Genomic DNA, 15,002 nt, shown 5'->3' with positions numbered 1-15,002 from the left:
CCTACTCGTGGTCGAAATATGTTGGCTTTTTTAAACGATGTGCCCATTACAATAAAGGCTATTAAATGCATCCTTTCTCGTCTTCCCCCTTCTTGGAATGCTTGGATTGCTTTTTTCTGATGTTGGAATTATTCTTTACTCTTTTTTTCTAAGAACAACACACTAGATGTAGCCTACGTTGTCCACGGAGCTACCGGTTTTAAAACGTTTAGGGCTAATGTTTATGTTGCATGGACAAACGTAGAGGGCAAACCATACAAAACAATTATTAGCCTTCACGCCAAGGCTATTTTACATTACAATGTTTAGGCTATAAGACTGTTTACAAGCAGGTAAAGCTCTTTACTATTGACTATAGTAATATCTGTGCCTCGCACCATTGTTTAATACAGTGATGGGAGAAGGCACTTTGGCTACCATAACATGTCACCAAAATGTTTTCTTGGTTTGCTTTTTAATTGCACGTGGACCCATTCCTTGATGTGATAAAATAGTGTTACATGAGTAATTAATATGTAAAATGTGGAGAGGTGGTACAGCCATGCAAAAACGTATCTTGGGTATCTTGTGGTGAATCCGATATGGCCTATGAAGGTTCGAAAAACGCAAACCATTTCACATTCAAAAGAAGCCTGTGTCGGGAAGTTATTTAAATTAAATCAGACACGCAGTTTCTTATTTGAAAAAATTTGAAATCTGCATTCCGTTCTCAGTCTGACAAATGTTTGATTTCACTTGACCAACGAACTTGAGCTTGGACGCGCGTTACGCACAACAGCCCCATTTGGACTTGATTAAACAAAGACAAAAACAACAACAAAAGCACAACAAATCAACTACACACATGCAGCATAGTATGATCACTTAATAGGCTACTAAAGGCAATGATTTAATACAGAATTAAATTCTTCAATTACATTAATACACCAGATAATGGACAATTAAGATACTTTCCACGATTTAGACTAAAGACCCCAGGCTAAAATCCATATATTCAGTGTTTGTATCTTTCTTCAGGTGGTTACATTTCATTTTCACCAGCAGGTCGTTTGTAAAAATAAATTAACACATTTAATCAAAATAGCCAAACTATTGTAATTAAATAGCATGCTGTGCCAAAACATGTTACGTTTTTGAAGCTGTTTTTGAAGCTGTAGCGCACATTACGTTTTGCAGACCGTCCTAAATGTCATATTGCTACATGTATGTGTAGTGGTTTGAAGTATGTCTTCAAAAAGGTTTTAAATGACCAAAACTGTTACAAAGTTACATAAGATTGGACTGTTTTGAGTTTTAATAACTCATTTCACCTCCCGTAACTACAAACGTCATACTCTCTTCCCAAACTCTGAATGCTCGTAGAATATACCCTGGTGTTGAAAAAGAAACCCGGACATTTTACACAAACCCGCCGTAAATTTAGCCAATAACTTGATGAATAACTTGATGAGAGCATACTGGATTGCACACTGAAACTGCCATTAGTACTCCCTGGCATCACAGATTAGATGTTTCTTTACGTTTGCAAACAGAGTTTGAGAAACAGCAATCCTGGAAAATAAATACAACATTGTCAATATCATAAATGAATTAAATAATCTCAGAATGTTGGTTTCTTCCATGCATGGTTGATGTCTGATCCGCTTGCCCGTGACCTTTGCGTCAGTCGGAAGTCTACCTACAGGCCGCTGCCGTCAGTATATTGCAAAGGCATGGTCACGCATCAAAAGTCTCTTCTTTTTCATTCTACGATTTTGGAACCAGATTTTAACTTGTTGGTCACTCAAATCCAACCTATCCGAGAGTTCCTTTCGTTTCTGTCGGTTTATGAATTCATGTAACAAAAATTCACTCTCAAGTTCAGCCAGCTGCGGTTTTGTATAGGGTTTCCTTTTTTTCCTCTGTCTCACTTGTGATGGACACCAAGGCACACCTGGAAAATGAATAGGCAACTATTAGTAACTAGTGGCTGCATATTTATTTTTTGTTGACAAATCTTACAAAGACTTCAGCTAAGGTTCACGTTTGTGTACAAACATATTATTAACCTATGTTTTATCATTGCGTGTGAGCATCACTTATATTCCTTTATAAATCTGGGAGTGGAGAAGTAAATTAAACAATTGCATACCATCAGAGAATGATGCTCTAGGTGCTGTGTTACTTGAGGATGGTTGCATTTGGACAAGTGAGTTGACCGATTGCCTCACACCATCGCTAGCTACTTGCATACTTGTCAGTTCGGTGTGTGCAGCAGAGTTCTGTGACCGTCTGTCCAAGTTAGATAACTCGTACTTGCTAGAACTAACAGAGTGTGCAATTCCATGTTCGCCCACGAACGATGCCTCGTCTCTATGTGGTTCCCCGCTTTTTGGATGTGCATTCTGAAAATGATACCTAATAATGTCCTCTGATGATCCTTTATTGTAGTTTGGATTTGCATTTTGAGGCACTGAGTCTGTCAGAAACGGCTGAGAATAGCCAGTGAAGGCGCGGCTCTGTGGTGGGGCCGTGCACGAACTTGGGGAAGTCCACGGGAACGAGCACACCTCTCTTCTGCTGTAGGAAATCTGAGGAAGTCCGGAAAGATGGGCTCCATTGCTCCGTAAATTTGGGAAATATAATGATTCCGAAGAAGGACAATTTAGCAGAGGACCAACATAGCCAGAACTGAGAAGATTGCGTTCGCACATTTCCGAAGAGTTCGTTAAAAAGCTTCTTGCAAGACCTTATAGTTTCACTTTGAGAATAAAAGCAGGGTAATTGTTGATTTGGCCACACAACATCACGTGATATGCTAAGTATGTTGTCCAGCTCCGCCCATTGCATTGACACAAAGTAGTGACCAACTGATTCAAAGTCTAAGATAGGCCCACCATACTTTACAAATACAATTTTTAAATATTCTCTATATTAAATTTAGTTTAAAAGTTGAGTTGAATTCAGGAAAAAAAAATATGATGTTTTACACTGTGTGCCATTGATATGAAGAAAACATTTTGGCCTCTAGAAAAAGAGCAGGCAAATAGTAGGCCTAATTTAGAAAAAAAAAATGAAAACGTAAGATCCCTTTTTAAAATATCAACTCGATATAGGTTATCCTAATAGCTGGAAGTCGTTTCTGTATACGCTAAATTTTAAGAGGGACACAATCATATGACCCACACACGTCTGGTTATTTCGCTGTTACCATTGTTATATTGTCCAGTCTCTCTGCAGACACACTGAATAGAAAGCCAAAGAAAAAAAATAAAGTACAAAGACTAAAGAACAAGATAGATATCAGGTAGCCTACAGTTAAAGTAACCTAATTATGGCATTCCGCAGAAATTTCCATGGGCATTCAAACATAGGCCTACGCACATATGCGGCTCAAGCATAGGCTAACGTAGATGTTTTTAAATTGTATTTAACTGCAAATGTTTTATGCTCAAATTTGCAGATAAAAGACTGTTTACCACACTGAAGCAAACTTTCAGAGGCCCACACACATAGCCAATTTGAACTGCGCACATATGAAATTTCAAGAGGTAGGCTAAGCTAAATAATAAAGTAGGAATCGAGAGTAGAAGGCTATTAATTTCGGTTCCATTTTGAAATGACACATTCAATTGAAGTTTATGTTCTTCCCAGTCTTGTTAGAGTAAAACAAAATAGGTTTCCGCAGGCCTAATATTCTTATGATGCCTTACAACTGATAATTGGGCGCCGTTTAAGGCTTAACCTACCAAAGGCAACGTTTATAAATGACAAAACATAACACAAATGTGCTGATTTTGGCCTATTCTGTAAAAAACTGGAAAGGAAACGGATCTCCATTAACCCAATGAACAAATTTAACGATTCCACATATAATTTAAAAGTAGCCTAATTTTGTTGGTTGACCACACAGATCTAAGAACATTTAAATGTACACATTTTTGAAGACAATTAGTGACGACACATCTTCTGTTAAACCATTGAGAGTCTAAGTGGTATTTTGCAAATTCTATCAGGCAAAAAACTATTTTAACCATATCCAATATTTTAACCTGTCTTTGCACATGCCATATTAACCTATAGGTAGGCCGTATTGATCTCTTACCTTCTGTATGCTTTTCCAAAGTCCCTTAGTAAAGATAACAAGAGTTCCCTCTGCAAGCGTTGCTAAAATGACAACTGTTAACCGGCGTCTCCGGAAAAAGACGACAGAGCGACAGATCGCTCTGTGCGTTTTTTATGAGTCTAGTAAATTCAGGAAAACCACCAAGGTGAGATTCTTTTGTCTGACTCATGGTATGCACAAACAAAAGGCTTAAATTGCCCTCTCTATAGGCTATGGCTGTCTAGAAATATACAGTATGTTAAACTGACATACGATTTAGTTCAAGGTCAAAGTCTGGAAAAGTCTGCAAAACCGTGGATTTAAGTCCAAGTGCGTAAACAGAATAAAACCATGTCAAATGTCTGCATTAGTGGCATGAATAAATAGGCTAGCTAATGCGTAAAGGCAATCAGTAGGAAAACATTTTAAACACTACTGTCTTGGACTTGCTGTTACTTGTCATTGGAAGGCTCAATTTGTACAAGGGCTATTCTACACTCTTGATAGGTTTTAGAAATGGCATGGGCCATCCGTAGAATATACCCTTCAAAGATAGGATAATAAGTTCATTTAAACAGAACATTTCCCGATTGCAATGTTACTTATTTGAGTATTTGTTGAGAATAGGGAATGCTTCTCCATCAGTCCGAGTCAATGTAATTGTCAATTTGATCCAGCAGGTGGCGAAAGAGGTCCATGAATGGAGAGCGTCTGATTATTCATGAGCAGCATTCCAGTCAAGTTCGGAGACCATGGAAATATGTCAAGGTCAATGGTAAGGAGTAAATTCGGCAATTCTTTACAGTTATTGCATTTGCATGCATAATCTTCATTTACAATTTGGGGAAATCTTATTTGTTGGTGGCCCGAAATCCACCCCTTGCCTTAACTGGACACGTTTGTAGTCTAGACTTAAAGCTCTCTGGTTAACCACTAGACTAAATTAAAATTACGTGATTTGCTTATAGAACTATAGGACAACATAACCTTTTATTTATATAAAATGGCATATGCCTATCATTATTAAAGTGGAAGTGGGGCATTAAAGGGGATTTATTTGAGAGAAGCCTTCGAAAAATAAATTGAGATTTCTTTCCAAAATGGCTACTGGGATGATAATTTCAATCCTTACTGTTTAAAGTTTAAATTTACACAATAAAAAAGCGTATATGCCTAGGACTATTTCCTATATACTTTACTATTTGATTCAACTCGCTGTATGCTTAAGCCAGCACCCTCATAGTCATGTTGAAATTAAAATAATAAATAGATAAATAAATAAAAAAACTAGTAATTGTGTCAAACTAATTTTCTCTTTAATTCACACGTGGAGATAATCTCTATTTGGCGAAATCTCAATGTTTACATTTTTGAAACAACAGGAATAGAGTGGGGTAGGTAGCCTAACAGAACAAAACAAACCAGATATTGTTGGCAATAGGCCTACAATTGAAATAGCCTAATGTGGTTTTATATGCATGTTACAGAAAGAATGACAGTTGTAACTATTTCTTCACAAATAAGCAGGCAAGAAAAGCTCAAAAACCTGTACACTTAGTTCACTCCCTGAGATCACCCTGCATTTACCATGGAGGACTTGAGGATTTCATGAAAAAGGCGCAAAGTCTTTTGCCGTTTTTGACACGATTTTCTTGTCTTTGACGCGTCGATTCTGAAACCATATGGTCACTTGTCTTTCAGTTAAATTGGTACAGGAGGCTATTCGTCGTCTTTTCTCTTTAGTGATAAATTTGTTGATTGTGTACTCTCGTTCCAGTTCTCTGAGCTGGAGCTTGGAGTATGGCACCCTTTTCTTCCTCCCACGCCGGTAAAAGGTGCTGACGTCTGGCCGGTTTAGTGCTGTATCCTCTATAAGGAAAATAACAGGGAAAGTGTGATGTGAGAGTTTAGTACTTTACTTAAGGGCAAAGCTGCTTTGTTTCTACGACTCTGTAGGCTACACCGTAGACAGACAAATAAACATTACTACTAACTAAATATGTGGGTTAATGTGCTTAATCGAGGAACAATTGACAGTAAAGGACTATAGCACGCAGGGTAATTTACAAATACAACGTGTTTAAACATAGGCCTATACAATATAATATTGGTCAAATAGTAAGCTCGAGAATGTTTGTATGACAGTGAGAGACTTTGGGCATACTTTGGACATATAGGCCTATGTCCTGTTATATTCTGCCCAACATCTTAGCCTAGCCACTTGAGCCATTTATCTGCATGGAATCTAGTTCAAAAGATGTTCTTACATTTGGTAAATGCTACTTTTAATTTTGTAGTGGACAGAAGAAACGTTGTTCATACCTGCAAGAGAAGATTTCCAAATGTGCGTGCTTTGGTTCTGCTCTTTTGCACAGTAAAGTTGGCTACCCCAACTACTTGACCAGTTCCAAGGCTGATAGTTTTCCATTGGAAGGGCAGTCCCATGTCGCGGATCACCAGCGCTACTTCGAGGCACAACAGGTACATCAATGTATCCTGGAATCCGCGGATAGTGAGTTTGAAAGCCCTGATAAACCCCAAAATCTTTCGCCCTCCCTGGAAGTTCACTGCAGTGCACGTTAGTGGTGAAGCCTGTCATGTCCACCGATTTGTCTGAATGACCACCGAGAGATGCATTAGCGGTTTGTTTCAACACGCTGTGCTGGAAACAGGAATTGTGCGGTATTTTGCAACTATAACAACTGTTGCCGAATTGACAGCCGAAGGCGACAGACGTATTAGAGGCGGCTGTAGTAGGCAAAGACCCATATGTCTTGAAAGAGTCATGAGTGAATGAGTTTGTTCTGTCCCCGACCGAATAGACCGTCGCTCCTGTTGCAGTTCTGCTGGTGTGTGCCCCGAATGCAGATGGATAAAAACTTCTGTTGTGCATCGGCGGTATATCCCCTCCCAAACCCTCCATTTCTTACGGAATACTCCACGCTTCTTACCGTAAAACCTCTCATCTGCCCTCTGTTGATATTATAGTCCGATCTGGTCTTAAACGCGTACTTCACGGGTCATATGGCCAAGCCTTAGCAGATGACAGATAACCTTTTATATTTTCTCCAAACTAATTACACAACTGCTACAACAAGACAAACGGTTGGCCAGTTGTGCTCACGTGACATGCAAATAATACAGACGCATGAACTACACTATGCTTCGGCTTGTAGCAATTTGTGTTGAAGAAAAGTTATTTTTGTTAAAACTAATGAATTATTCTTCAATTATAACCTTCGACCCAACCTGAACAGATTCCTATATTTGGAACGCTTCCTCGAACTTATTTACCTGAATTCTAGTCAATGTGATCTAAATCAATGCCACCAATAAGCCATGTTGATTTTAAGCTCATTAAAAAAAATTACAGTACCAGCTGCCAACCTGTAAGATTGCCAACCTGACCATGTACTAAAGGCCTTTTCAAACATTTTATTTAATGAGATCATACAATGCTAACTAAATGTATATTTAAACTACCACCATTTTATTCACCGGTGCTTTTCACTCAGTTCTGAGAGTTTATTCTGTAGGCTGAAAAGGCATTTAGATCCATGACTGAACTTTCATGGTCTGACACCAGATGAGGCTATTCAAGAAGACATTTAAAAAAAAAAAAAAACACTAAATAAGGAATTTATTATTTTGGTGGTTTATTAAGTGGTCAGCTGTTTTCTACTTGATCGTAGTTGTTTGTTCAAATATGTCAAGGCTATCCAACACAACTGTAAACAACATAATTAGTAAGTTTTACACTTAAAATTTGAACAATATAATGCTGTTTCTTATTAGTCAACACAGTTTTGTATAGTCAGTTTGGCGCAAAGATTTAACCATTAAAACACCCTTGTAGCTACTGATAGGAAAGATCAGTCAGGATAGCAAATTTTAAGTCGACATAATGGTTATCTCTACTGTCAACGAAGTGGGTCTTGGAGCATAGATCCCCAACTGCATTGTCCTAAATTTCGAGATGTTTTTGCATCCTACTTTTTTTGTGGTAGGCCTGTCTAACAGCTCAGCCTATTTGAGGAAACAACAAAACCAAACAATTACCTCAGCGTGCCATGTTTGTGGCATAATAAGGGGCGTCAACCACCATACCAGGCAGGCATGTATTACAACTCGATTGTTTGCAAGACGCAGCTTCGTTACTTTGAGTTTACGGGACATACACACTGTTCACAACGTCGATGTAGGCCTACTTAAACATCCTCGCCAACTTACTTATGAGTAGGCCTAGTTCTAGCCAGCGGTGTTTTGGGAACACATTTTGACCTTGAACATGAACACCAGACAAAAGGTGGAGCTCTAAAGAAAGGCCATGTTTTTTTAAAACGTATATCATGTCTGTTACGGTCATTAGACCTTTAATGACTAATCACAAAAATGACAGTTTATAGGTCAATTTAAGTTTTGTCGCAGCATGAAAGTCGCACACAATTCAGCTCTCCATAGAAGGGTGTAGTTGAACGGCGTTCCTTATAGGCTAGCCTACTTGCAGGCCACAGACATGCCCTGGATGGAATAGTTATACAACCCAAAGTTTCAAGTTAACTCGACAAATTTTGTTGGCAAAATGTAACCTATTCCAAATGGCTTCGAAGACAACCAGGGGTTTATTTTGTACAACTAGAACATGCAAGATGAAGAGTCAGCAACTTGTGTATGTGCAATCCAGTTTTGCATTAATATTACACGCCAATGGGAAAGCGGAGTAAAAAAAAAAAAAAACTATACCTCAGACAGACAGTTGTAGCCTGTAGGTTACGACGTCTGAGTAGATTTCGGCCGGAGGGTCTCCATTAAACTTTCAAAATTAACACTGCAATAGACACACTGCAATGATATGGTGTTATCGCTAGATGGCTCTATTAGTTTATATACAGAAAATCCATGAAGGGATGTGTTGTAGATCCAAAAATACCCCCCATCCCAACCCCGGCCACGAGTTGGCCGGGGAGCGCAACATCTGTGTAGTTAAACGACTTCCTAAAGAGACTCATTTGAAGAGTCGGAAACGAAACCAGACAACTGTCTTAAAGAAAATGTGGTAACCTGTTGTTTTCTTCTGGACCGCGAGTCACACCAACATTTTTTTTGTGAATTGTTGACAGACCCCAACATGCAGTGAAGGGGAGTGGAATAGTCCTCCTGGTATGTTTCGAGGGAAATCGCTGGTGTTAGGCAGTCTAGGCTATGTGGGGAGTTTAGTTTTCGATCCAGAACTAACTAACTAAGAATAGACAATGCAGCGCCAAAAAGGCTGTGCATAGTTTGGGTTACATTATAGGCCTACTCCTTACAGCCAAGGTTTATCAATTCAGTGTCCGATGACCACACTAAATAATACTACTAACAAATAATACAATTAAAATGCTGGCGTTGAAATTTTTATATACATATTACCACAACGCTATAGGGGATGTTTCTCGAAAGCATCGTTTGCCGACTATCCTCCTAAGTCACAGACTCAAATGAGTGGTGTTTTTTGAAACCATAGCTCCGATAAATTGCAAGTATTATCATAAAGGTGGTTGGAACTGCTTTATGGTAATTTTCCCCACTTTAGACGGCTTGCATCGTAAATGAGACCAAATGTTATAGGATCATATCCGCAGCAACGCAAGGTTTTATTTAGACCTATACAAGGCAGCGAGCTGCGTAATTTAACAGATAATACACATTCAATCAGTGAGGCCTACTTAAAGTAGGCTTGCGTCATACGTTTTTTTTCTTTCTTTTGAATTTAATATAAGCTGGTCACCCGATGTCATACAAACAAAGATATGCAAAGACAGGTCAGAATACAGCATTCCAAAGGATTATGTCGTTAACAGTTTCAACAAATCACACGCATCTTAACTGTGGAAAAGTTCCGCACATGGACGTGTAGCCTACATGTTATGATATATAGTGAATGTAAACAATTATAACTAAGAAACAACTGAAATGGTTTACCTCCATGATGTAAGAATTTTAAAGAGGCTAGTGTGAGTTTTGCTGATTTTAAAGTTAATGTGGGATGTTTGGGGGGTCAATCAGACTAAAATGAAAGCCATGTGCACTCAAAATAGCTTCACGTATGTGGTTTTGAATTATATTGATTACCTAATTGCAAATTGTGGCACAACTTGAAGCTCTTCTTATGACCCATTACAACCAACCCATTACAACACAATGCAACATATGACAGTGGTTCATGCCATGTGCAGTGGACAGTCACGCTACTGGAAATTGGGCCGCCTCAAGTTTTCTCATTAATCATCTCCAAAAAAATAAACAGGCCTATAGAAATTAAAAGGGCCTAATGACCTGCTCTTGTGGATCTCTTCCAACATTGCTGGTGGGTGCAACTGGGCCTTTTCAAGCATGTTTGTAGGCTGTAGGCCTAGGCCAGATCTAAATGGAGTAATAGTTAATGTTTGTAGGCCTTCAAGGCAGCGAGCCTGACTAACGAGAAAGAAACCCAAATCATATACAAATCATACCATAGACTATTATACCGACTGGTTTTGCATGGATTGTTGATAAGAAATTGATGTTTGACCGGTTAATGTTCTTAAGACACCATTTTGCAACAGTGGTTCAGAATCTCCGTTCAAACTACGGTTAGGGGAAAACAACAATCATCCAACGTCAGGTCTTCAGACACAATTAACTAACCCTTGAAACAACCACACGTCTGGGAGAGGCATAAACTGTTGTACTGCTAAAGAAAAGCTGTTGGGGGCGACAGAGGACAGGAATGCTTCTTCCCTCTTGTATCTGTTTGGCTCCCCTGCCGTACGCAGCAGGGACACATCTCGCATTCCCTGTTAACCTCGCCATTACGAGCTAGTCCCTCACCACATTCCACACTCGGTCAATGTTATCTCGATATTATGGCAGTTAATATCTCTACCGTGATTAATTTCACATTTGGAATAAGGAGGGTTTAATCGTCAAGAAATTGCGAAACAACATACAGAATATACACAACTCCACACGAAAACATATCAGCATTACAAGTGTATTTCCCCCCCCCGAGCCCATTATAAAAGCCGTGTGGTGTAATTTATCATAATTATGATTCATGATGACACTTCTGCATTGTGACTGGAGGTAGACCTGATTCTATTACTTCAGCGTTTCCCCCATTTTCATCAGAGTGCATGGCTGTGAAATCCAAAAATGTATGACTGAAACGTTACATTTATAATGGAGAATAACTACTTGTCTTCTGAATCTAAGAAAGTTGCCAGCTATTCACAACGTTTCAAAATAGCAACGGAAGATCCACTCTTTAATAATAAAATGGTCTTTTTGTTTATCCTAATCACTCACTACATGCAAAAGAAACGATTTTATCAGAGGAATAATACACACCGTCACAATAAAACAGATTTAATTTCCTGATGCATTTCGTTCGTCTGTTGAATGAAATAAAGCATCCCATCTTATTAGAATTGTAATCTATACATTACAATTAAGCCAATTGGGAAAGAAAATACAAAATATTTTAGGCAATATAGATATATCGAAATAAAACGAGTGCATTCTCATCACTGTTATTACAAACTATAGGCTTTCGTTTTTTAAAGTTGTAACTACATTATAAAATACTTCCTTTGTATTTGAATGCTTTATATATAGCATAAAAGTGAGTTCTCGGGATATTAACTAATGTATGATTCGAGACAGTCAGAGTTAAATTATCGACAGAGTGGAAAAAAAAAAAAAAAACAGAGGGAGGTGGCGACAACAGAAGGGAGGAACAATAGAGAATCAAAGCGTAATGATATTCCTAAATGAAGAGGGAAATGTTGCCGCGCTCATTTTATTAATCAGACTGTCAATTTCACCCCAGAGGCCAAACCCAGGAGCGATCTAAAGCAGCCTCTGATGAAGCGAGGGACAGAAGCTCCACTCTTCACTTCTCTTCTCCCTCTCCACCTGGATCTGCGCGTCTGACCGCAGGCCGCCTCCATCATCAGCTGACAACCCGCGTGTATTTATTTGCTTATAAACCTGTTACAATAAATGATCATTCCAAGGGTTGCACGCGCACCTTCTCCACGAGCCTGCAAACCTCTTTTTTGATGAATGACATTTTGGACTGGATAGAGGATGCACGGGTCATTTTGAGCAGTCATTCGTTGCACGCTTTGCCATTCTGTACTCCTTTTTTTTCGCCTCGCTCATAAAAAGGTGTTATATTATTTAGAGACAGTTGCAGAGCTGAATGCGGATCAGCCCCGCCACAACTCAACGGAGCACTCGACTTGGAACTTTTGCTTTTTTCTACGAATCTTCATGATGGAGAGGATAAGAAAAGAGATGATTCTGATGGAACGAGGGCTACACAGTCCTGTTGCCGGGAAGAGGCTCTCAAATCTGTCGGAGTCGGCTGGAAACACGGTACTAGAGGCCCTGGAAAATTCCCAGCACAGTGGTCGCCTGAGCCCGAGACTAACCTCCGCCTCACTGCACGGGAGTCTCGGGGATATCCCTACCAAAGGAAAATTTGAAATCGACAGTTTGTTCGCTCCACACCACAACGACAACACCTCATCAGCGGAGATCTCTTCCTCAGAAAACAGGAAGAAAATGAGCCTATATCCAGAAGTTTCTCCAGACTCCGATATTAACAGTGATGTTGAAGTAGGATGTCCATCGCATCGCTCCCCGAGCAGCCAACACAAGGAAAACAATAAAGGTAGCTTTTTCTCGCATTTTCTTCAAGTACAGAAATGTATTATTGCCTATATTTAAGGAACTTAAAAATGAAATATTCGGAATAATAATATTAGCAGCAGCAGTGTGAAAATAGGAATACTTTTTCTTCACATTTACCAAAATTGAAAGAAACGATTGCATTTTCTTTTTTGAAATCTAAAGAGCAATTTACAATGTAAAATTCTGACTTTTATCTATCTATCTATCTATCTATCTATATATATATATATATTTCAAATAAATGCATTGTACAGCAGCAATTACAAACTCAATTGTATGACATGTTCATATAATTTAACTGTCATGCATCCTGTAAATTATGGCAAAGCTCAAATTGGCTAATGTTTATACACACACAATTACTTAAATTAGTTCTTCTACTGTGCATCATTTTTAGGGTTTTCAGACAGTAATTCTGGGACCTCCAACACAAGTTCCTCCTCTATGTCCAATATGAACGGTAATTCAATGGGAAGCTCCAACAGTTCCAACTCGGACCAAGTGAGAAGGTACCGCACAGCATTTACAAGGGAACAGATCGGCAGACTGGAGAAGGAGTTTTACAGAGAAAATTATGTCTCAAGACCCAGAAGATGTGAATTGGCTGCAGCTTTGAATTTACCCGAAACTACAATTAAGGTAAGAACTGATGATGATCTTGGCATATTTGATTTAAAAAAAAATAACCATAATTTTGTTTCGTTATATTAGTCATTTTATACATAGGCCTATAGCCAATATCCAAACACTAACACACACACACACACACACAGATTCCCCCCAACACACACACCGAAATAAGATGAGAAAGAGAAAACGAAAGGCGCCATCAAGATTTGCTGCGGAGTTTTTGTCTGTCACATGCAGAATATTTGTTTTGCATTCCAGTCTAGATTTTATTTTCGATAAGACGAACCACCATCTGCATGTCTGATACTTTGTAATTCCATTGTGTTACATGTTTTAAACAAGGCTAATGTGAATGAATTTCCAAACAATTTCTACAGCAATGCTGTACCCTATAATTTAACTGTTTAGGCTATAAGTCATAAATTACTCTAAACAACAAAACACTTCCATGTAGACAGGTGGACAGTTGTATTTCAGTTCCCTAGTATTTCTCCTGAGCTGAGCGTTGGTTTTCTGTGCAGGTATGGTTCCAGAACAGGCGGATGAAAGATAAAAGGCAGCGTCTGGCAATGTCGTGGCCACATCCAGCAGATCCCAGTTTCTACACCTATATGATGACGCACGCGGCAGCCACCGGAAGTTTGCCATACCCTTTCCATTCCCACATGCCTCTACACTACTATCCGCATGTTGGCGTCACAGCAGCAGCCGCGGCTGCCGCTGCCAGTGGGGCCGCCTCGTCACCTTTTGCTACCTCCATCCGCCCTCTAGATACTTTCCGTGCGCTCTCTCATCCTTACTCGCGCCCAGAGCTGCTGTGTAGCTTCCGGCATCCAGGACTGTACCAGTCACCTGCAGGCCTCAATAGCTCAGCGGCAGCATCAGCAGCGGCAGCAGCAGCAGCGGCGGCCGCGGCAGTCAGCGCGCCCTCGGCCACCGGGCCCTGCTCATGTCTCAGTTGCCACAGCAGTCAAGCGGCCAGTGCCCTGGGCTCAAGAAGCGCCAGCTCTGACTTCACCTGCACTGCGGCCGGCCAGAGGTCCGAGAGCGGATTTCTACCATACTCTGCTGCGGTGCTGAGCAAAACCTCAGTTCCATCGCCAGATCAGAGAGAAGAGAGCTCTCTTAATAGATAACTCGCCACTGGAGAAAAACAAACCCAAGGAGAACAAAACTCTGAACTATTACTTCATTTTTCTTTATGTTGTACGTTTTACTTGTTTTGCCTATTATTTATTTAATTATTTATTTATTATCTCGTAACCACTCAATTTGGGTCAGGGCGAAATCTTGTAAAATGGCGATAGAGGTCGGCAGCGCACAATTGACACAAATACAACCAGGAAACATATGGTGTTAATAAGTTTCATTACTGATTTTAATTGTTTAGTCATTTCTTCACTTGGTGGTCGTTTAGTTCTCAGTCTATTGGCCTATTGAAGGTTCAGGGAAAATGTTTCTTTTCATCCCTTATAATTTCAATACACCATTTCTTTGTAAGCTATAGCCCAGTGAAAGTATAGTACATATGCCATTTAAGCAACATCAAAAATGTCACCTCAGAATA

General features: G+C 39.5%; 3 protein-coding genes across 3 annotated transcripts in view; 1 reads left to right on the top strand and 2 right to left on the bottom strand.

Moving 5' to 3' along the window:
- Positions 1 to 883: 883 nt before the first annotated feature.
- On the bottom strand, positions 884 to 2,693 carry hoxd12a (homeobox D12a). The gene is made up of 2 exons (XM_048240056.1): positions 2,132 to 2,693; positions 884 to 1,933 (listed from the first exon to the last, which is right to left on the bottom strand). The coding sequence occupies exons 1-2, from the start codon at positions 2,691 to 2,693 to the stop codon at positions 1,695 to 1,697; spliced, it is 801 nt and encodes a 266-aa protein (XP_048096013.1). The 3' UTR covers positions 884 to 1,694.
- A 2,756-nt stretch (positions 2,694 to 5,449) lies between these two features.
- Positions 5,450 to 7,057, bottom strand: hoxd13a (homeobox D13a). Its single transcript, XM_048240055.1, has 2 exons — positions 6,407 to 7,057; positions 5,450 to 5,953 (listed from the first exon to the last, which is right to left on the bottom strand). The coding sequence occupies exons 1-2, from the start codon at positions 7,005 to 7,007 to the stop codon at positions 5,691 to 5,693; spliced, it is 864 nt and encodes a 287-aa protein (XP_048096012.1). The 5' UTR covers positions 7,008 to 7,057; the 3' UTR covers positions 5,450 to 5,690.
- A 4,913-nt stretch (positions 7,058 to 11,970) lies between these two features.
- The window catches only part of evx2 (even-skipped homeobox 2), a 4,247-nt gene continuing 1,215 nt past the window's right edge, over positions 11,971 to 15,002 (top strand). Inside the window, exons 1-3 of the mRNA XM_048240054.1 lie at positions 11,971 to 12,785; positions 13,203 to 13,444; positions 13,957 to 15,002. The exon at positions 13,957 to 15,002 is cut by the window's right edge and continues 1,215 nt beyond it. Of these exons, the coding sequence (XP_048096011.1) occupies positions 12,383 to 12,785; positions 13,203 to 13,444; positions 13,957 to 14,571 (1,260 nt within the window). The 5' untranslated portion in view covers positions 11,971 to 12,382 and the 3' untranslated portion in view covers positions 14,572 to 15,002. The remainder of the gene's footprint in view (positions 12,786 to 13,202; positions 13,445 to 13,956) is intronic.

Source organism: Alosa alosa, chromosome 3, assembly GCF_017589495.1.
Source record: "Alosa alosa isolate M-15738 ecotype Scorff River chromosome 3, AALO_Geno_1.1, whole genome shotgun sequence".
Taxonomy (NCBI): Eukaryota; Metazoa; Chordata; class Actinopteri; order Clupeiformes; family Clupeidae; genus Alosa; species Alosa alosa.
The sequence above is the reverse complement of the archived record's forward strand: the minus strand, read 5'-3'. Positions and strand labels throughout refer to the sequence as shown.

Bases quoted from the DNA above. Each gene is read 5' to 3' on its own strand.
- hoxd12a (XM_048240056.1), bottom strand. From the start codon at position 2,693: ATGTGCGAACGCAATCTTCTCAGTTCTGGCTATGTTGGTCCTCTGCTA. The intron at 1,934-2,131 runs GTATGCAATTGT...TTCATTTTCCAG, and splicing joins TAGAGCATCATTCTCTGATG to GTGTGCCTTGGTGTCCATCA.
- hoxd13a (XM_048240055.1), bottom strand. From the start codon at position 7,007: ATGGAGGGTTTGGGAGGGGATATACCGCCGATGCACAACAGAAGTTTT. The intron at 5,954-6,406 runs GTATGAACAACG...TTTTCCTTATAG, and splicing joins TTGGAAATCTTCTCTTGCAG to AGGATACAGCACTAAACCGG.